Source organism: Lissotriton helveticus, chromosome 4_1 (assembly GCF_964261635.1).
Source record: "Lissotriton helveticus chromosome 4_1, aLisHel1.1, whole genome shotgun sequence".
NCBI lineage: Eukaryota > Metazoa > Chordata > Amphibia > Caudata > Salamandridae > Lissotriton > Lissotriton helveticus.
The window spans coordinates 214,772,629-214,796,293 of NC_136063.1; the positions used below are offsets into that span (position 1 = coordinate 214,772,629).

General features: G+C 44.3%; 1 protein-coding gene across 2 annotated transcripts in view; it reads left to right on the top strand.

Annotated features, from left to right (window-relative positions):
* The window catches only part of FAM135B (family with sequence similarity 135 member B), a 1,359,155-nt gene that overhangs the window by 1,058,984 nt on the left and 276,506 nt on the right, over positions 1-23,665 (top strand). For both annotated transcript variants that reach the window (XM_078686705.1, XM_078686706.1), the window contains one exon: positions 9,061-9,234. In XM_078686705.1, the coding sequence (XP_078542831.1) occupies positions 9,061-9,234 (174 nt within the window). The remainder of the gene's footprint in view (positions 1-9,060; positions 9,235-23,665) is intronic.

The following is a 23,665-nucleotide window of genomic DNA, read 5'->3' on the forward strand; positions in this document are numbered from 1 at the left end:
CGCTGCACTACAGCAAAAACTCATAAATGTGGCACAATGGGCACAAGTGTCCTAATTATGCATTCAGAACTAGATTCTCAGCTTCATCAGACACTCTTCAAACAGGGAAAATGGATAGCTCAGGAGGCCTGTCATCCTTTGCACACTCCAGGTTCATTTATAAAACACACATCTAGGGGTATGGGTATTGTATGGCTTTCTAAAGCTTCAGTATTTCAATGTGTGTGACATACAGGAAAGCACTGAAGCCAGAGAAACACTGTTTAGAATTAGCTGGGCATTGTGCCAATCTTCAACTTTTCTGCCCTATGAGGTTCTACTACTTTCAGATATCTTATCTCCCTACAATTCAAGGATACATGCTAATCTTTGCCTCGTTGATGGATAAAGCTACAGAGTCAGGATTCTGCCTAGTGGTCCTCTGAGTTGAATTACTGTAAAGAGCAGTCTGTGGTGCTTGTCATATTGATGCAGTATCCTTTTTTATCAGTCCCTGGATTATACGGTGTCCATGTAAATCTCACCTAACAGGTTGGCTGATCAGGCTTTTTTGGTGTTCTTTTCTGCCAGAAGTTTCAACCAGTGGTCGCACAATTAGAAAATCACCCAAACAGGGCATCTTCCTTTTCACAGGGAAATGCTTTTTGATGTTTGTAAGAAATATGTTTGTTCCTCAGTAGACTTTATTGTAGAGCAGGACAATGCACTTCAACTGCCTGTCTGGGTCTGTATCTCTGCTTTTGCTGTTGATGATTTGAGGAGGTTACAAAGAAAGTGCCCTCATTTTTAGTGTTTCCTCAAAAATGTGCTCTAAAGAAATAAAATGGAATGCCATTTCTTTTGATTCTCATGAATGCTTGGAGAAGACTTTGATATAGCACAATGCTTAGATCACTGGTGCTTTTTTAGTACAAGTCTGCAGTTCAAGCTACAGAAATGTCAACATGTATAGCAATGTCTAACTAAAGGAATGCTTAGCATGTTTGTTTTATTTCTGGCTTTAGAGAGCTTTATCTGTTGGATAGAGCTAATGCCATCCCTAAACAATACATACAGAGAAGTGCAGTGGGTAAGCCCCCTTCAGCCTACAGGCATATAGTAATTTCAAATGTAGAGCAATTGCATGAGTTTGTCCATAGAGGTCGTTCTCTTTGTTGTTTACCATTTGCATTTATCGTGCAATGCATGTTTGCACATACATGCAAATTTGCACAGATAACTCCAACTGAAGTTTTGATCATGTAGCGCATCTGCTTCCTTGAGAAACTATTGCAGGCTCTGCTTCTCACTTTTGGGAATTCTCCCCAGCACCACCAAAGATTTTAGCCATAGAGGTTAAATAACTTTTTCTTTCTGTAGCAACCCCTTGTGCAATAGATGGACCACCGGCCAGAATGGTTGGGTTGTTTTTAATGTAGATGTCGCATCTTTAAAGATTGATAGAGCATGGGTGCTACCAGGGACGTCTGTGGCTATACCATCAAGCAAATCCTTTTATACTACATGGTGACAGAACTAAACCAATATGCCCCAGAAAGAAGCCTATACATCCTTAAGAAGCAGTGTCTGCTGCTTTATTAGAAAAGTCTGACCTTCGCTCTGGAAGGCACTCTCAGAAGTGAGAAACATGTCACGGGAAAAGAAAGACAGTTAATCTGGAGAGGACCAGTGATTCACCTTTGGTGGTGGAAGTGAACGCCATGTGGCTGCTTGAGAGGCTGATGGTTGGTATAGGCTCTATGTATGGCATTGGGTTCACGGCTAGTGCAATGAAATTGGGCTCTGTGTTCTGCTTTTGTCCAACTCTGATTCAGCATCATATGCCCCAGTGATTGATATACTAGAATCACAGTAACTACTCGTGTCTCTATGACTAACAAAACACAACACAACTCCTGCAGCCCCCTCTACATGGACTTTGGAAATAGCCATTTCTTTCTTCTTCTCAGGAAGTGGTTGAGGTGCATCTTGAAATACATTTGTTGATGCCTCTGCAGACATCTACACTGTCCAAAATCCACTCCTATTCTATAGGTTGCAGGTCCACTGCTGTGAGTCACTTGCATGAAGATGTGTGCATAACAGTATTTTACATGGTTTGTCTTGGATGTGCACCTAGCCCTGCAGCTGCATGCTTGTGCAAGCTCTGCACACTTCCTCAGATAACTCTGTCTTCACCATGCTTAGCAACTGTCTGCAGACCCCTACATGGTCCTTTCCTTTGAGATCTGGTGGCATAAGAGATCAGCAGCTCTCCTCCTGAGAGTTTCAGGACATTAAAGAATATTGACCACTGTAGGAAATTAGGTTATTAGTTGTGTGGCCTGGACAAGTAATTGGTACACAGTCCTCTATGTTGGGAATCAAGCACCTCATTGTAGCGCATTACTCTTTTAAGGTAATGAAGCAGAGCAGTAGAAGGCCTACTTAGGAGAAGTGGTGTGAGCTAGAAATCACCACTCACTGGCACACAATACTCATAGAGAGACGAAAATCGAGTATTTTGAAGTTAACCTGCCCTTTGGGAATTAGATAGGATACAATGAGAGTTTGTTGTAATCACACGTCTAGAAAAAAAACTTTTTCTCTAGAGACCTACCACCCACCAGGGTTGCCCCTAGGTGGCATGCTTCATCATTGGGGATCCTCTCAATCCTCTACGGATTAAGGCGTGCCGCAACCTGCTAATTACGAAGGAGCACTTTTTTATTGTAGACTATGTGTAGTGCAGTGATGTGGAGTGAAAAGGGAAAGAAAACTTTAAAATAACTAACTAGTTGGCCAGTATGCGGTCTCCAGGAAGAGAAGTAGGTTACTGAACCAGAGGTGACTTTGATGAAAGTTTGACTACAAGCCCCTCTACCCCTGGCTCTGACCATGATGCAATAAGATAGCATTAACAGAAATACGGATTAATTGCAGAAACCATATGCATATAGTGTATGCGCATTAGGTGTGCATGTTTTGCATCCTTATTATAAGATTCACTTGGAGTGGTACACAAGGGGCTGGACCCTGTGGAGTCGTGATAAAGAGCGAATAGGGGAACAGCTCAAAACATGTTGAAAAAAAAAATTACTGACACAACCAGAATCATTAAGGTCAGGTTTCTTCTCAGTAACAACCCCTGATTTTTAACCATACCAAGTAGGGACTGTCTTAAAAGAGTGGCCAACTAGTTAGGTATTTTTAAGTTTTGTTTCCCACTGCACTACACATAGTCTACAATAAAAAGTGCTCCTACATAATTCGTAAGTCGCAGCATGCCTCAATCCGTAGAGGATTGAAAGGAACCCCAATGATGAAGCATGCCACCTTGGAGCAACCCTGGTGGGCGAGGGGTCTTTAGAGAAAAAGCCTTTTTTCTAGACGTGTGATTACAACAAACTCTCATTGTATCCTATCCAATTCCCTAGGGGCATGTTTTCTTTGAAATACTTGATTTTTGTCTTCCTACGTAACTGTCAGGAGGATAAACCTAGCCTCTGCCTCCCTCTCTACTTTGTTAACACAATACTCATACTCAAAAAATTATCGTCCAGTCAGTACTGTTTCTTAAGAAAAAGGACAAGTACATTTATTACACAAATATACATTGGTAGATGGAAAACACCACAGATGACATTACGTAATCACTTTTGACCCTCTAAAGAGGTCATACCAACATGTAAGGTAAGTCTACTGGCTTGATCAAATGTTCAAGATCAACAAACCACATGTTAAAGACATCATTTTATATGTAAATACAATCAGTAATAAAAATCATGTGAAAATGCACTTATTAATGTTAACGAAGCATATGCACATTGATCAGTATATTCTGTCATCATTATTATGACTATAAAGCATTTAAAATTAGCAAGACATATCTTTTATACACTTTCCAACCATAAAAATACAATTATATAAGCAGCTCCTAAAGGGATCACCTTTTTACATACATTAGATGCAACCATTGCCTTAGCCCCTAGAGGGCAGTGTAGACACATACTTTCTTCCGGCCACAAGAAATGCAACCATAGAACAAGCACCTAGAGGGCACTACCCTCCCAGCTGTAGGTCCAAAGCTCCAGCCTTTCGAGTGTTTTAAACATTAATGAAATTCCTGAGAGGACCTAGGTTTTCTGATCTTGTAAACATAGGGTCAATACTTAGCAAAAATTATTTAGGGGGAAGTTACCATGCTAATGCAGCACTCCCATGCTTCTTGGATCAAGTTGGTGGTGCTCCTGCCATGCTGGGGACTCCACGAGGGCAGAAACACATGTAAGTTGAAGAGCCCCGCAGGCCATTATGGGGCACTTCTCTCGAAGCAGTGAATATTTTAGTAGCGGCTCTCCTGCATTGCCGGGAGAGCTGCAGAGCTTTCCTTTTTCTTTTTTTAGAGCACAGCTTCGCACCACGTGCCTCTTTTCTTCCTTTTTTTGGTGTTGCCCGGACTCACATGCGCCCAACATTTGGGAGCAGCTCAGGGAGCCCAGCCCTGGCTGGCTCACCAGCTACTGTTGGCAGCAGGAAGAGAGTCTGTAGCGAGTGGCAGCAGCTCAGTTCTCCCAGAGTGGACAAGGAGTGTGTAATGTGGTGGTCACCCTGCTCCCCTAGGTGTGGGCATGGTGAGGGGGAACAGGGCCACATTTATTACAGCGGCGTGGCTGTGCTGCCCCAGTGCTTATGTGGCAGCCCCTGGGGAGATGGGGAGCACAGGGGGGCAAAATTGAAGACAGGGTGTGGACTTTCCCTTAACTAGTCCTCAGAGGGTGTAATAGGGCCAAGCTCACAGTCCCTTGGTTAAATTCACTGGTCCTGGGGTCAACAAGGCAGAGTCCTTAGTCCTTTTTGGGCACCAGGGGTTTCTCTTTCCAGTTCTCCATGCCGGCCCCTGTTTCCAGCAACAAAGGGCCGAAAAATCCCCAGGTGTGTCTCCCCCTTGTGCAAGAGATTTTAAAGGGAAGAGGAAGGTTCCAGATGCAAAGCACCCCTGGCCAATACTAGGGTACCACGTTACCTCTCCACCCCTACCCCAACCCTCCTACACAGCATGCTGGGATAGTTCAAAATGGCAATATCCAGGAGCCACTTGTCACATCTGCTATGGGGGGCTTAGCTCCACCCCTCCTTGACATCACTGCCAGGACCTTTCTTGCTAGATTTTCAAAGAGAAGTCCCATCCTGTGTTCGCTCGCTTTGTTCAGTTGGATAAGACAGGCCCATCCCTGGTGCACTGTGACAGCTGATTTATTGATGCAGATCCTTCAGCCCCACAGCTTTGCTCTTTAAGAGCTGAGTGAAGCACTGTTAATTGCTCCCTTTGTGTGGGGAGGCCGTTATTCCTGCTGCTGGAGAGAAATGTAATTAACCTGGCACATCAGGGTGACAAAAGGAATGGGCTCTGATCCTGAGCTGAGCCAGAGAAATGTGAACATTCTGGATGACACATGAATTGTATAGATATCTCTTGGGAACATGCAGATTTGATTTTCTTGTACAGGTTACACCCCATTTAGATATGTCACTAGACTTTGTAGGCCAAAGGGAAGCGAAACTGCATTCTAAGGCAGTTTTCCACCCATGTGTATAATGTTATGTTATGTTATGTTATGTTATAGAACGCTTATATAGCGCATGGCTACCCCAACAACGAGGCATCCCAGCGCTTGCAGACAGGTCCAATCACATAACAGCCGGAGGAATGCGGCAGGATATCTGTTCACCTCAGAACCCTAAATAGAGGAAAACAACCAGGTTTTTACTTGTTTTCGAAAATGTAGGTGGTTTGTGATGGAACGTACACCTAGAGGGGTAGAGTTCCAGAGTTTTGGGGCCAGAAACTTAAAAGATCGGCCACCAGCTCTGCACCTCCGGATCTTGATAGTACAGGCAAGGGAAAGGTCCGCAGACCGGAGTGCACGCTGCGGAACATAAAAGGAACAAATTCCTTGCAAGATTTTAGGACCTAAACAATGCAGCATTCTATGCATAACACACAAGGTTTTAAATTGAATGCGCTGTTTAACGGGCAACCAATGGAGCCTTCGTAGGACCTGAGAGGTGTGGCAACGTTTTGGCAGGCCGAACAGAGTACGAGCTGCGGCGTTCTGAGCTCTCTGTAGTCTATTGATGACTGTCAGATTGGACCCAAGCATTAATACATTGCAGTAGTCTAGATGGGATAAGACCATAGCCTGGACAATTGTCTGACGGATGGAAGGTTCAAAGAAGACAAGAATAGGTTTCAGAGAGCGCAGGCGACCATAGCAAGTACCAGCTACTCTCTTCGCATGGGAATCCAGGGTGAGTGCGTCATCTAAAATCACACCCAGATTCTTAACTTCCTTCTTAGGCGTAGGCGGTGAGCCCAATATAGGGGGCCACCACCGCTCATCCCACTTTTGAGTGTCCGAGCCAACCAGGAGGACTTCAGTCTTGGATGAATTCAACTGAAGACAGTTCTCCGTTAGCCAGCTGGAAATGGCCAGGATATCCTCTTGGAATTTGGCTTGATCACCCACGATGTTATTAGAAAAGGTGAAGATCAGCTGTGTATCGTCCGCATAAGATATTAATTTGATGTTACGTTCCCTGGCCAATGTGGCCAGGGGGCGGACATACACATTAAACAACGTGGGGCTGAGGGCAGAGCCTTGTGGAACACCACAGCCTAATGGGAAACTGCCGGATGAGTACGGGGGAGCGTGAACCTGGAAGGAACGGTCGGATAGAAATGACACGAACCAATCCAGAGCATCATCTCTGACACCCATCTCCCATAGCCTCCTAACTAGGATCCCATGGGAGACGGTGTCAAACGCCGCACTCAAGTCCAGCAGCACCACAGCTGAGGTGTCACCCCTGTCCTGTGCCACCCTTAGATGTTCTGTGACGGCCAGTAGGGCTGACTCCGTGCTATGTTTAGCACGGAATCCGTTCTGAGACTCCTCCAAGATCCCATTAGTCTCCAGAAAACCTGTCAAGATAGAATTGACATGTGCCTCCATTACTTTGGCCATAATTAATTGTCACCAAAGAGAAAATATTAAATCTCACTGACTTTCCCTATTAGCGTACACTAATATTATATGGCCTCCCCCAGGTCAATATCTATTCCTGCGGAGTCCCCTTTGAGACAGGCTATCTGGGTGACGTTACCGAGCTACACACCACAATAGTCTCCCACACGCAGCTTCCATACGTGTAACCATCTAGGTGACCCTTACCGTAGCTGTGCTGCACCAGCCTTATATTAAAAGGTGGACAGTGGATAAAAACACACGAAGTCCATTAGCCTTCGAATTACTGAGGGTGAGACACAAGTAGTGACACTCACTCACAGCAAAAAGTCCAAAACCGGGTGATCTAAAGAGCAAAACATCAGGGTGTACTAAATGGGCGCAACCCAATTGCAACACCCACTAACCACAGTAAAATGACATTCGTATACCTTACTGCAGGCCCATGCCACTGGTGCACTGAACTGTAATGCATTTGTTAGTGAATAAATGATGTGATGTAGCTGTGGCACCACATGTCTGCAAATGGCAGAAAAACTCCACAGACATACTTTTATGCAGGCCCATGCCATAGTGCACTGATCTAAAATGCATGTATTTGTGAATAAGGGATGTGATGTAGCTGTGTCAGTAGACAACTTCTAACCACAGTAAAATTACTCCTATATACCTTTATGCAGGCCCATGCCATGGTGCACTGGGCTGTAATGCATACATTAGTGAATAAGGCATGCAATGTACGTGCGTCCACAGATGCTCACTAACCACAGTAAAATTACAAACACATACCTTTCCGCGGTCATGTATGTGTATGGATGTGGATTGGAAAAGCCACCTTGAAAAACTGTTCAGTTTTGCTTCTTTGAGCATCACATTACTAAGCAAGCGATGCATGTGCTTGCATATTTGCATTGCAAAGAGAAGAACAAGTTTACATGTTGGGCTATGTTGAGAAACCTGGTGTACCAATCAGCATTTTGAAAATGAAGTTAAGGACATGGGTCCCATATTCTAAGTGCATGAGAGCTCAGAACATACTGAAAACTCGGCTTAAAAGTAAAGAACAAAACCACCAAAGAAAAGAACAGTTGTGTCCTAGAGTTAAAATAATTCAGCTTTTATGGGAGTCCATCGAGTGCAAGTACAATATCATAAGTTACAGTGAAAGAGACAGGAGGAGGTCAGTTCAACATATGGTATATAATGGATATATAATGAATGGTCTATGAAAAATATGACACTTCACATAGGATGCAAAGTGTTTTCGCTTTTCCAATTTCACGTGAAAATAATACAATTTATTAACACAAACAAAATGATTCTGCATAAAATATCCACTGCAAAAAAGCCTGTGTTCTTTTCCTACGCAGATCCATTGGGCATCTTCAAACTTTGCAAAAGGTGATCTTGCAAAGAGAAATTCTGCAACTATTTTCCAATATAGCTAAGTAGAATTAAAGTGAAAATTATTTTGTTATGTTGCGAAAATAGAGAAAATAAAAACCTTTTCTTGGGTGAAGGGAAAGTTAAACCAGAATAGATTGTAACCTTTGTCAAGGGTTACAAGTGGAAACTTCACACAATTTTGCTAGCAAAAACAATATGCATTCCCCTCATTATTTACATTTATTTTTTTGATAAGTGTAAAAACATAACTCGTTTTTTACTAATGGGGTACCCCAACAATGTCAACCGTACCCAAGAATTCCATTCACTGTACCAGTACGTAGTTATAGTTTGCACTGTGGGGCTATAGATTCCATCACCTTAGGTCAATAGTGCTTGTTTAAATTGTTTGATGTACTTCCTTTTCTTCTGTTGTTGTTACTCTGTTTATTGTATCTAACAGAAAAGAGGGCTCTGGACTGACAAGTTCTAACTAATTCAGCAGTGGCAGCCATTGTCTCGAAAATCCAAATTCCTTCTCCGAGATGTAACTGGGAATTGGCACTGAGCCGCTGCTGCTCTGTGTGTATCTAATTATTTTCCTTGTGTCAATGGCGGTGTCTGTGACAACACTGCATTCATTAACGCGTGTACACCTTTGTTTCAGGCTGAAGGAGATTGCAGCGATCCCACTGATTAGCACGCGCACGCTCGGCCTTCACTTTCACCCGCGGAGAGGCTTGCACCACCATGTTCCTGTCATGTTTGACTATTTCCACCTGTCTGTGATATCTGTCACCGTGCATGCTTCGCTGGTCGCACTGCACCAGCCGCTGATCAGGTACGGAGTCCCATCTCGGTTAGGCACCAGCTTCTTTGAATCACTTGTTACTGTATATGGCAAGCACTGCATGGTTGTGTATTGGGTACCACAAGGTACTGTCTTTTATAGTGACCCATTGAGTTGTATTTGCATTTTTTTAAGAAACACCCTGTCTTTTTGACTTTCAACAACACATTTTCCTCTGAGATCTTCAGAGGTCAAATATGAAAAACTGCTTTTAGAACCATGTTGTGGTATTTTATGCCCCGAGCATTTGTATTGCCCCTTCTGCATTTTTTACTTTTATGGAATTTGCTTCAATCAGTAGCATAAGAGGGTCTGATTGTTGTGTTTGGTTATGCATTGTTATAAGAACTGGGTCTAATAATCTCTTATTTAGTAATAGTGTGTGGTTGTTGATATTAACGCAAAATGCTAAGGGTTGTTTGTGTTGTGTGAATGGATAGGTGTGCCAATTTTACTGATCAGTAGTCCAAAGTACAACCAATGCATAATGTTAGATAAAAAAACATTGAAGGCCTGGTAAATACATACAATGCAATGTTGTGCTCAAAAGGGGTGGTTGGTATTTCTAAGCCAGCCTTAGCTTGAATGCTGCAGCGATGTATGTTTTTTATTGAAGAGCAAGGATTTTAGTACAATGCTGTTGGTGATCTAGTAAGGTCTCTGTGTTAGACCTGGCCTTCTCGGCAGGGTCACCTCAAACCTTTATACTTCACCCCTCCTGTATTTCTGAACTCGTTTTTGTTGGCTTTTAGGACTCTGCACACTTTACCACTGTTAACCAGTGCTAACGTGTTTTCCTCTCTCTTTTAACCATGGTGAAATTGACTTACATCCAATTGGCACATTTATTTTACTTGTAAGTCCCTAGTAAAGAGGTACTACATTTCCCCTGGGTCTGTAACTTAAATACCACTAGTGGGCCTTCAACACTAATTGTGCCACCCACAAAAGCAATCCTTTAAAAACATGCCATTGCAACCTGTGTGCAGTTTTAAACTGCCATTTCAACCTGGCAAAATAAACCTTGTATGTAAATGATGGAATGCAGACCAATCTTTAAAAATGGTTCTACACGCAAATGCAAAAGTTTAAGAGTTTATCAGATGCTCAAAGGCAAGAATTTTGGTGTGCAACCCTAGTACGAGTTCCGCCCAGACACGCACATACCTAGTATAAGCTGGTGCCCAAATGGTTCATCAGACCCAAGATGGACAGCCACCAGACCGATGGGACATTGTACCCACATCAACACTATTATTTTCATAATTGTTTTGTCATTTTAAATTTTTTTATCACTATCTTAACTGTTAGTCCAAAAGAAACATGGATTTCCAATATCTTTCGTATTTTATGCACAACATGGAAATTGTATTATTTAGAGTTCGCACAAGAAGCACTCTAAGCTTATTTCTACAGCATGTGATGATGTAAGTTTCATACATTAGGCGTGCACCCAATACATTACGGGAATATATCCTTCACCAGGGGTAACTACAATATGAAAAGTTAAAAAGGTCCTGTCAGTAGAGCAGGGTGACTGCTTTGCCGCATGTTGAAAAGTTATGGCTAGATATTCATTTGCAAACATGAGGAGATGATGGACGGAGCGCTGAAAATTTTCAGACACTTTAGACACTCAACTCCAGCACCTCAGTTCAGACACAGCTATATGCAAATCAGTCATGACCCTGTACCTCATGGTAACAGTCCAGCCTGAACTGCCAAGCCATGTCTTCCCTGGACCGGAAACAAGCATCCTGGGACCGGTTTCAGGGTAGCATATTCATTTGCACCATTACATCATATATACATTTTTTGAGGAATTTACTGTTGAAGCTGTTGGGTTACCCAGCTTTTAGCTGTCCTGGATGCAAATCCTTAAGGAACCATGCAAGCACAGGTCCTCGCCTATGTGGATGTTAACTATTCTATATTTATGGGTATTGTAGCGTGAGATTAAAGTCCAATACGAAACTGTCTTTATGCATTACCCAAAGATGCCGAAGGAGGACGATAGACTATACCAAATGGTCTTGGAAAATGGTGTGTTTGCCGGAGTTTAGAGGGGACGAGTGCCCAAACAGAAAAAAGTAATTTTGCCAGTGCTTCAAACATCTTTTCCCTGAGCATATGAGTGTGTAAGTATAACAAATTAAAATAATGAAGGGTGGTACATACACTAGTGTTCCTGGATTCCTAGTTGTCCCTTAGGAGTGCCCTGGTTTTACCTTCGCTTTGTGGAACTTGTAGTCAGTATTGTGTTTATAAGGGATTTTGTTTGTTATCGTTTCCTTGATTTCTTACATTTTTACACACTTGGAAGTGCCAAGTGTACTTTGTGCAGTTCACAGCATGTGAAACCTCAAGCCTCCACATGCAACAAAACCTTAGTCAGTCAAGGGTATGCGGCGTGCTATAATCTCTAATTGGGAAGGTAGTGGGGACGTAAGCACCCTTTATTGAGCTTAATGCCAAACACTGTGGAATTAGCGGTGTGCGTCAGAGTCGGGGGCAACTTTGCATTTTATTACACCATTTGTGGCTAACTCAGGACCAATGTTTCCTAAAACCATTGAATTATAACTTAAGGGCAAGATGGAGAAATATAGTGAGCTGCAAAGAAAGTTCACTTTACCAGCGGGCACCTTGAACGGAGAGGCCCAGGGCAATTGATCACCTTAATGATGTAAATATCACATACATTTTGATGTGGGTCATGAAATAGATTTATTCATTAGACAGGAACAGCTTAACAACCACTCTGCTCCGAGTACCGACTTCTTGCTAGATTCCAAACTGCCCTTAACAGAACACTATACAAAGAATGCATAACAAAGAACACAGGACGCATGCTAAGTACATGTCATATAAATAAATAATGAATACCTAAAATGTCTCTGCTTACACCTATTAGGGTGCTACTTGAAAATTAGTGAAGCCTAGTTCTAATAAGGAGTTCCTGACTTAGAAGAATGGTGGGTGGGGGGAGAGATGGGCAATGATTCTACACATGCTACGGGCCCATGTACTAAATTCGAATCTCTGACAGAATATCGAGGCTGAAAATATCGACAGACAAAATATCGACGCTGGAATATCGAAGGCAAGTATATCGACACCCTATCTACAACATGGTAAGTACAAAAATATCACATGCTAGGTACGAAAGCCCTGAGTTTGCAGCGCTTTGGCTTCCATCAAGTGTTCCATGCCGGATTTACCAGGGGCTCCAGGGGTGTGGCCATTCTTATTCATAGACGGCTGGCGTATGTACATGAGCGTCAGTGGCTCGACCCCCAGGGACGTTTTGTCTTTATACGGGGGAAGGTCGGTGTGGAGCCGGTTGTGTTTGGCTGTGTGTATGCCCCCCCCCCTTGCAATGGGCCTTAGCTGAACGTTTGTTTGCATTATGGGCTGAGTTCCCCCGCTCCATGGCTGTGATTGGCGGAGACTGGAATGATGTGATGGATGTGGCTATGGACCGGCAGAGGAGGCCTGGAGTGGCACTTGTGTCCTCCCCTACACGATTGGGGGCTATGGTTGATGGTCTGGGCTGGGTGGATGTGTGGAGACACCTGCATGCGGAGCTGCGAGAGTACACCTTTGTCTCGGCTGTCCATGGCTCCCTGTCGCGCTTGGATTGTGTGTTTGTCCCAAGGGCTTTCCTTGACAGGGTGAAGGGGGCAGCGATTCGGCCTCGCGGGCTCTCTGATCATTCCCCTGTGGCAGTACAAATTGACTTGTGCAAAGCACGTTCCCCTTTCAGATGGCGAATGTCCGCGTGGCATCTGCAGCGCCCTGATTATTCCCAGCATCTGCGTAGCGCGATCGCCCATTATTGGCAAGACAACCTTACCGGAGGGATAGATGCGGTGACAGTCTGGGAGGCTATGAAACCCACCCTGCGGGGCGTAGATATTGCTTGGTGTGCGTCTGCTCGCCGGACTCGGCTGGGAGGCATTGCTGCGGCAGCGGAGCGGGTGGAGGAGCTCGAGGCTCGGCACAGCGAGGCGCCCGATGATATGGCACTGCGGCTACTCCTACAGGCGCAACAGTCCTATTCCTCGATCCTGTTGGACGAGGCTTGTCAGGCGTGGTTGGCCACCCGTAGTAGGGTTTACCAATGGGGCGACAAGTCTTGCACCATGCTCCATAGGCTGTGCCAACAGAACCTACAGCCTCTTACACTGCCGGGCCTTGTTGATGGTGCAGGAGTGGCGATCACGGATCCGGCAACTCTTGCAACGAGTTTTGCGCGCTATTATGGGCACCAGTATGCCTCTCGGGAGACTCTCTCCCCTGCCATTATCGCGGAATATATTGCATCGGTTCCCCCATCTGCTGTCTCTGATGAGGTGCGCGAGGCCCTGGACCTTCCCCTGTCGGCTGAGGAGCTGGGTGACGCACTGGGTCAGTTAAATGTAGGCAAGGCGCCGGGGCCGAGCGGATTCCCCAGCGAATTTTATAAGAAGTTCCATCTGCAGCTCGGGCCGCACTACTTGCGGGCCCTGGAACAGGCACGAGAGCATGGCCGCCTCCCACCGGACTGGCGTCATGCCGAAATTGTGGTGTTTTTGAAGCCAGGTAGGCCCCCTGATCGCCATGACTCCTATCGCCCCATATCCCTCATCAACTTTGAGGCCAAGCTCCTGGCAAAGGCGCTGGCGAACCGCTTACTTCCACACATTTCAGCCCTTGTCCACCCAGATCAGGCGGGTTTTATGCCGCGCGGGGCGACAAGACACAATATACGACGGGCGCAGGCCGCGATACAAGCGGTTGAGTCTTCGGAGGACCCGGCGGCGCTCCTGCTGGCTGATATTGATAGTGCCTTCGATTCGGTCAGCTGGACCTTTCTTTTTGCTCTGTTGCCGCTGCTGAACCTTGGCCCGATCTTCCTCTCCTATGTCAGGCTGCTCTACACTGAGATCACGGCCTCGGTGCGTATCTCGGGGACGGCGTCGGCTCGTTTTCCAGTGTCCAGAGGCACGCGTCAGGGGTGTCCGCTCTCCCCTTACCTTTTCGCGCTGGCCATGGAGCCGCTGGCCGCCAGGGTGAGCCGCGATGAGCTCTACCGTGGCTTCGTCTGGGGTGCGGATCATTCAGACCGCATAGCTCTATACGCGGATGATGTGCTATTTTTCATGACTGACCTGCAGCGTACGGGTCCTCGTGTCCTGGAATTGATGCAGGAGTTTGGTCGGGTATCGGGGCTCTTCCTTAACCCGCGCAAATCGACCATGTGGGTGCTGGGGGGGTGCCGCAGTGGCCTGCCCTTGGGCAGCATCCCTTCAGATGGCTGTGGAGGGTGTGAAGTACCTGGGTGTCTTCCTCTCTGCCTCGCCGGCAGTGGCATGGGACCGGAACATCCTGCCGGTATGGGATCGGGTCCAACTGGACGTCAAGACATGGACGCGCATGCCTCTTAATATCTACGGCCGGTCGGCCATCTTCAAGATGGTGGCTTTGCCCCGTCTATTATATCAACTGCAGAATCATCCCTTCCAGGTTGACCCGCAGTGGTTCCGTACTGTTAATTCTGTGCTGGGCCGGTTTCTGTGGGCTGGCGGTGCCGCCAGGGTAGCGCTGCGCACATGCTTCCTCTCTACCTACTGTGGCGGTTTGGCGGCCGCGGATATTTTGTCTTACTATCAGGCCTCCCATCTCCTTGTGCTTAACGAGTGGTGGTATGGGGACCGTAGTGATCCGGCTTATGCCCTTGAGCATTCACTGATGGGTGGCGCCTCCCTTCACACCCTGCTGTACTCGGCCAGGCGAAGGCGACTGCTTCCGCAAGTCACCCAAGTGGTCTTCGCTGTCTGGCGGCGGGCCCTGCACCGGGTGGGCTGGTGGGGTCGGCTTACAGCTGAAACCCCGTTGTGGCACAATGGCCTGTTACCGGCGCTGGCGTCTCTGTCCGGATTTGACGGCTGGGATGCGATTGGGATCTCGTCCCTAGGTCATGTCCTATCGGGTACTACCCTAAAGTCCTTTCGGGATCTTAGCTCCGAATTTAGCATGCCCAAGACCCAGTTTTTCCGCTACCTTCAATTTCGCCACGCTCTTACTCCTAGTCTGGTGGGCCTGGAACAGCTCCCTGATTTTAGTCCTATCGAGGCTAAACTGTTTATGGGAGACCTAGGTGACAAGAAGGTCTCGCAGATATATCGCTCTCTGGTCACTCACTGTTCCCCTTCACTCGCGGCGCTGAGGGCCTCTTGGGAGGGTGATGTTGGTCCATTGGATGATGACGACTGGCGTGAGGCCTTGGAATCTCCCCGTGGTGCTGCTATAGCCATCCGCCTTCGCTTCATCCAGTTCAAATACCTCCACCGGGCTTATTATACTAGACACCGCCTATGGCGGGCGGGCCTTGTTGCGACTCCGGAATGCCTGAGGTGTGGTTCTGAAGAGGGCACCCTGTTTCATACGGTATGGTCCTGTGAGAGACTGACTCGATTCTGGGCTGGGGTTTGGGACTGCCTGTCAGAGGTGTTGGGTTGGGACCTGCCCCGTACCCCCAGGCTGGGCCTTCTTCATGTTCTGGAGAACGTTGGGGGCAATATTTACAAACGCCATTTGCTGTTGCTGGGGCTGGTGGTGGCGAAGAGATACCTGGCACAGGCCTGGAAGAGTGAGCGCGCCCCCCCAATCGGGGCTTGGAGGGCGGGCCTGGACTTCCTCATGGGACTAGAGCAGCCTGTTTTTGAAGCCCGGGGATGTCCCCGCAAACACTACAAAATCTGGAAACGGTGGGCGGATTACCAGGGCCTGCTCCTTGACCCCCCCGTGGACATTGATGATGCATTACAGCTGGATGTGGATCCTACACTCTAGGCTGCTGGCCGGCTCCACCTTTGTAGGTTATCTCATGTTGCTGGACTGTGATCACGTGCACTGGGTTAGGGTGGGATAAGGGGTGGGTAGCTGCGGGCGGGGCTGGTTGGTGTTTTTGGGGTTGGGTGGGTGGGGTAGTTCGCTGTCATTCACTATATAACGCTGGGTTCGATGCTGTACTAATGATGTGTCTCTTTCTATCTGTCGTTGACAGTCTCCTCCTGACTGTGGAGGGCTGTGTTGAGCTTTGCTTGAACTCATAATAAAATTGGTTATGAAAAAAAAAATGTGTTATACTGTTTAAAATGAATAAATAATACATATTTACTATTAAACATTTAATTAAAATTAATAATTGAATATATAATATATACTTAATTATTTATAATATATACATTATTTTTTAAATAATTATAAAATATTAACAAATACTACAATTAAAAAATACATCAACACTCATAAAATAATAACATAAATAATAATAAATAATTATATTTAATAAATAACAACAATTAAATATACTTTCAATATTTTTAAAATTAATTGAATACAACTTTATGTAACATCTTAAAAACATAAATAAATATAAATAATATTGAATAGCATAAGGGTAAAAATAACTATTCAAACTCCAGAGGGTGCAACAGTAGATAAAGCGTTGGATAGCGTAAGGGTAAAAATTACAATTCCAACTCCAGTGAGTGCAACAGTAGGGAAAGTGTTGGATCGCGGGTATGTAAAAATGACTATTCCCACTCCAATGAGTACAACATTAGTGAAAGCATTGGATAGCGTAAGAGTAAAAATTACTATTCCCTCTCCAGAGAGTGCAACAGTAGGGAAAGCATTGGATAGCGGGTGGGTAAAAATTATTATTCCAACTCCAGTGAGTGGAGCAGTAGGGAAAGCATTGGATAGCGGGTATGTAAAAATGACTAATCCCACTCCAATGAGTGCAACATTAGAGAAAGCATTGGATAGCGTAAGAGTAAAAATGACTATTCCCACTCCAGAGAGTGCAACAGTAGGGAAAACGTTGGATAGCGGGTGGGTAAAAATTACTATTCCAACTCCAGTGAGTGGAACAGTAGGGAAAGCGTTGGATAGCGGGTATGTACAAATAACTATTCCCACTCCAATGAGTGCAACATTAGGGAAAACGTTGGATAGCGTAAGAGTAAAAATTACTATTCCCACTCCAGAGAGTGCAACAGTAGGGAAAACGTTGGATAACGGGTGGGTAAAAATTACTATTCCCACTCCAGTGAGTGTAACAGTAGGGAAAGCGTTCGATAGCGTATGGGTAAAATTTACTATGCCAACTCCAAAGGGTGCAACAGTAACAAAAGCGTTGGATAGCGTAAAAATATTATTTAATATTCCAACTCCAAAGGGTGCAACAGTATGGAAAGCGTTGGATAGCGTAGATTGGCTAATTACTATTCCAACTCCAGAGGATGCAACAGTAGGGAAAACGTTGGATAGCGTAGGGGGAAAAATTACTATTCCCACTCCAGAGAGTGCAACAGTAGGGAAAGTGTTGGATAGCGTAGGGAGAAAAATTACTATCCCCACTCCAATGAGTGCAACATTAGGGAAAGTGTTCGATAGCGTAAGGGTAAAAATTACTATTCCAACTCCAGTGAGTGGAACAGTAGGGAAAGCGTTGGATAGCGTATGGGTAAAAAATAATATTCCAACTCCAAAGGGTGCAACAGTATTGAAAGCGTTGGATAGCGTTGGTGGGAAAATTACTATTCCAACTCCAGAGGCTGCAACAGTAGGGAAAACATTGGATAGCGTAGGGGGAAAAATTACTATTCCCACTCCAGAGAGTGCAACATTAGGGAAAACGTTGGATAGCGTAAAAGTAAAAATTACTATTCCCACTCCAGAGAGTGCAACAGTAGAGAAAACGTTGGCTAGCGGGTGGGTAAAAATGACTATTCCAACTCCAGTGAGTGGAACAGTAGGGAAAGCGTTGGATAGCGGGTATGTAAAAATAACTATTCCCACTCCAATGAGTGCAACATTAGGGAAAACGTTGGATAGCGTAAGAGTAACAATCACTATTCCCACTCCAGAGAGTGCAACAGTAGGTAAAATGTTGGATAACGGGTGGGTAAAAATTACTATTCCCACTCCAGTGAGTGGAACAGTAGGGAAAGCGTTGGATAGCGTATGGGTAAAAATTACTATGCCAACTCCAAAGGGTGCAACAGTAAGAAAAGCGTTGGATAGCGGAAAAATATTATTTAATATTCCAACTCCAAAGGGTGCAACAGTATGGAAAACGTTGGATAGCGTAGATTGGCTAATTACTATTCCAACTCCAGAGGGTGCAACAGTAGGGAAAACGTTGGATAGCGTAGGGTGAAAAATTACTATTCCCACTCCAGAGAGTGCAACAGTAGGGAAAGTGTTGGATAGCGTAGGGAGAACAATTACTATTCCCACTCCAATGAGTGCAACATTAGGGGAAGAGTTGGATAGCGTAAGGGTAAAAATTAATATTCCAACTCCAGTGAGTGGAACAGTAGGGAAAGCGTTGGATAGTGTATGGGTACAAATTACTATTCCAACTCCAGAGGGTGCAACAGTAGGGAAAGCGTTGGATAGCGTAGGGAGAAAAATTACTATTCCAACTCCAAAGGGTTCAACAGTAGGGAATGCCAATTAATAAATATTTACAAAATATATTACACATAAAAAAATGTAAATATTTACAATTAAATTACTTCCCACCCTATTCCCCTATAAACCCACAACCCACTCTGGTACTAAAACTTAACATTTAATAATAATTAACATTAATTACCAATTAAATAAATAATTAATCAATTAAAATAATTAATTGCCAATTAATAATTAAATAAAAAATTAATTATTGACAGTTAAATTACTTGCCACACTATTCCCCTATAAACCAACAACCCACTCTGGTACTAAAACATAACATTAAATAAAAATTAACATTAATTGCCAATTAAATAATTAAATTCTCAAATGAAATAATTAATTGCCAATTAATAATTACTATTAAATTACTTACCACCCTATTCCCCTTTAAATCCACAACCCACTCTTGTACTAAAACATAACATTTAATAATATTTAACATTAATTATCAATTAAATAATTAATTTATCAATCAAAATAATTAATTTCCAAATAATAATTAAATAAAAAATTAATTAATTACAATTAAATTACTTCCCACCCTATTTCCCTATAAACCCACAACCCGCTCTGGTACTAAAATATAACATTTAATAAAAATTAACATTAATTACCAATTAAATAATTAATTTATCAATTAAAATAATTATTTGCCAATTAATTATTACAATTAAATTACTTCCCACCCTATTCCCCTTTAAACCCACAACCCAGTCTTGTACTAAAACATAACATTTAATAATATTTAACATTAATTACCAATTAAATAATTAATTTATCAATTAAAATAATTAATTGCCAATTAATAATTAAATAAAAAATGAATTAATTACAATTAAATTACTTCCCACCCTATTCCCCTATAAACCCACAACCCGCTCTGGTACTAAAACATAACATTTAATAAATATTAACATTAATTACCAATTAAATAATTAATTTATCAATTAAAATAATTGATTGCCAATTAATTATTACAATTAAATTACTTCCCACCCTATTCCCCTATAAACCCACAACCCGCTCCGGTACTAAAACATATAATTTACTTAAAAATAAATTTATTAATATATAAAAATAATACACATATAATATAAATTAATTTAAATACTTAACAAAAACATATAAACACATACATAATAAAAATCAAAAAAATAATACAAATATCGATATTAATAACATCGAAATTAGTTACATCGATATATATGCTATCGATATTACTAACTTCGATATTACTTACATCGATATAAATGATTTCGATATTACTTACCTCAGGGTCGATATTCTGTCCTACGATATTCTTGATATCGATATTCTGTACCTTCGAAATTTTAAACATGATATTTTGGTAGGTCGAAATTTTCAACTCGATATTTTGACTGTGTACCACTAAATTCGTTTAGTTTCAGTTTGTAATATGTTGTTCCATTAACCTTGTTTTATGTTGTTGTTTTTTTTTTACATTTTGGAGTGCTGGCACATGTGTCACTAGAGAAACTGTTTAATAATTGTGGACTTCCTGGGAAATTCTTAAAGCTCCAGGCTCTTTTCCACCGCCAACTGTAATAATAAAAAAATATATAATAATTCCCTATATATATATATATAAGTCCGTCCAACCGTTTATCCTTTAAAAACAAACTGTATATTTCTCATATCTTTCACCTCCCGCCCTTGCCTGTTACCCTGTTATGTGTCTATAAGCAGGATGGGTCGCCATGAACTTTTCTGGTAACCCACAGTTACTGTCACTTGCATATGAGCACCTGTCAGGGTGACATCTCTGCACAATCGGGTGCGTCACAATAGTAGGTAGCAAAAATCAGCTGGGTTCTAAGTATCTCACAGTGTGGAAGCAGTGTGCAGTCTCTGCAGAATACAATCTGTCGGATCGGGAAGCAATGCTCAGAGGGTTCAGCACATGTTGCAAAGATCGGTTGTACACTGAAGCTTACAGCGCGAAATCAAAGTCTACGTGGTAGGGTTATTTTATACTGAACAGGTCTGTTTCATACAGAGCATCTCTGTGTCGTACTGGACAGGCAGCACTGTGGCATTTAGCCCACCACTGTGTAATAATACAATGCAGTGCTGTGTTATACATGGAAACACCATCTTTCCGGTCCACACCATCATGCTTGGAAGTGCTTCCGACCCACAAGAAATAGAATGTTCAGACTTTTTAAGGTCACATGAGCCCGGTCTGTGAAGACGAAGAAGCCTTGGAAGGTGAGCTAATACCTCCTCCCAGAACTGTAAGGAAGCAGCTTTAAGAAAGTGCTGCGCTGTTTATAAGATAGTGCAGGTCAGAGGATGTGGCGTAACTGTCAGAGCTGCAGGCTTTGTCGCTGGGAAACCAGGCTCGAGTCATGGCATCAGCTCCACATCCTGTGAGCTGTTGAAGGCTCCGGTTCCCCCAGTGGTTCATGACAACCCACAGGAGAAATGTGAGGAGTTGGCTGACTTCTTTCACTCGAAAATCGAGAAGATCTTGTCCTCATTACCAGCGATGTCACCAAGCGTGGAAATGGACGTCAGCCCAACAACAAGTTCTGTTGAGCTGCTCTCGTTCGGCCCATTCTCAGAGGAGGAGGTCGAAAAAGTCCTGCAAAGGATGAAGAGTGGGTCTCCAAGTGACCCGGCGCCCATGAAAATTCTTAAACAGGTGGCAAAGGTTCTCTCCACTCCGCTTGCGGATCTTATCAATCTCTCGCTTGCCCAGGGCACAGTGCCCCTAAGGTGGAAATCCGCTGTTGTTAAAGCTTTATTGAAGAAACCGGGACTAGACCCATTAAATCTGGCTAATTTCAGGCCCATTTCACTCTTGCCCGGTTTCTCTAAAGTTGCAGAGAAGCTGGTCAATTGTCAGCTCTCTCGCCATCTTGAAGCCCACCATCTGCTTGGGGACTCCCAGACTGGTTTTCGCCCTGGTCAGGGGACAGATACAGCCTTACTGGCAGTGGTGGAGGAAGCAAGGAGCATTCTTGATTCAGGGGGGTCAGTGGCAGTGATCCTCCTGGATTTGAGTGCGGCATTTGACACCGTTAATCATCAGGTGCTCCTCCAACGGCTGGCAGAGGTGGGTGTCAAAGGGATGGCCCTGACATGGCTGAAATCTTTCCTCTCAGACCGGTCTTATCAAGTATGGGAAGGGGGAGAGCAATCCACCGTGTACCCTCTTCAATGTGGAGTCCCGCAGGGCTCATCTTTGAGCCCTACTTTATTTAACACCTACATGGCTCCACTTGAAAGAGTGGTCTCCCCTTCAGGAGTGAAGATCATCAGTTATGCTGATGATACTCAGCTGGTTGTAGGCCTTACCCAGCTGGTAGAACAACCTGGAATCCTCCATGACTGTCTCTCGAGCGTTCACCGCTGGATGTCCCAATCCGCCTTAAAGCTCAACGGCGACAAGACTGAGCTGATGGTGTTGGGCAAGGCCAGTCCCTCTCTTATCACCAGCTGTTGGCCTCGTTCCCTGGGCGATCCGCCTTCCCCCAAGAAGGAAATTAAGAGCTTGGGGGTTTGGTTAGAGGAGGATTTATCCTTCAGGACACATGCTAAGAAAACCGCGGGGGTATGCTTTGGCCTGCTGCGCTCTGCTCGCAAGGTACTACCTCTGCTTCCAAATCCATCTAGGAAACTCCTGATTCACGGTCTGATTTTGTCGCGGCTCGACTTCGGGAATGTGCTTTTTCTTGGCGCACCAGAAGCAACTTTTAAAACTCTCCAGCAGGTGCAGAATGCGGCTGCGAGGGTTTTGATGGAAGTGCCGCGAAGACAATCAGCTGCCCCCGCCCTGAAAGCGCTGCACTGGCTCCCTGTTAGGGAGCGGGTGAAATTTAAGGCGCTATGTACGGCCCATAAAATCTTGCACAGTAAGGGTCCTGCGATTTTGTCCTCTATGGCTCGCCCCTACAAGCCCACACGCCCATTGCGCTCGGATCAAGGACATCTGATGCGGACTACAAGAGTGAAAAGAGCCCGTTCTGGGGGCCGACGATTTACGGTGCAAGTGGCGACACACTGGAACTCTTTGCCCCTTAAGATCCGCGCTGAGCCCAACATCCTGCACTTCAGGAAACTTTTGAAAACACACTTGTTTCCGGTGTAGGACTGAGCGAGAGCCTTTCTTTTCTGTGTTCACAGCGCCGGGATGCCCCTGGGTAACTGTGCGCGTTATAAATTTTATATAATAATAATAATAATGATTCTGGCACATCACTAAGTGCCTACTGAAAAAGAATGTGATCGTGTGTAACTGGTGCTTATGTAAAGCGCTCCAGGACCTTCTTGTGAGTTTCCGCTGTTTAAAACATGGCATATAAAAAATATATATATTTCCAAGATGCATGTAAATATATGACAGAAAAAACGAGCATTAAGGAGGAAGCAAGTGTTTACAGCCGTTTAGAAGGAACAGATGGACAACCAGATAATCAACCCGGAGGCTGGAATGCACAGAGGAAGAAGACCATCAGTGTGCTGTTTGAGGAGGAAGTGTGTGATAGCCAACCAAAACCATCACTTAGTGAAATCACCTGGGCTGCACCAAGCACCCAAAGGAGGGACAATTGAAAGCAAAGGAACACTAGAAAACCAGCATTTCTGAATGGCACAACAAAGAACCAATAGCAATACATGGGTGTGCTTACAGCCCTTAGACAAGATACACCATTTCTCGCAGACAACGCAAGCGCTGCCAGTCTCAACCTAAAAAACAGGGGCCAGATGTGCGACTCACAAATTTGTGACTCGTAAATTGCTTTGTATTGGCGACTCGCAAATTGCGACTCGCAAATTGGGATCGCTAACAGTGTCTCAGACACTGTTTGGGATTCCTAATGAGGTCGCAAATTGCATGTCTCATGAATATTAATGAGGAAGGCACAATTTGCGACCCCAT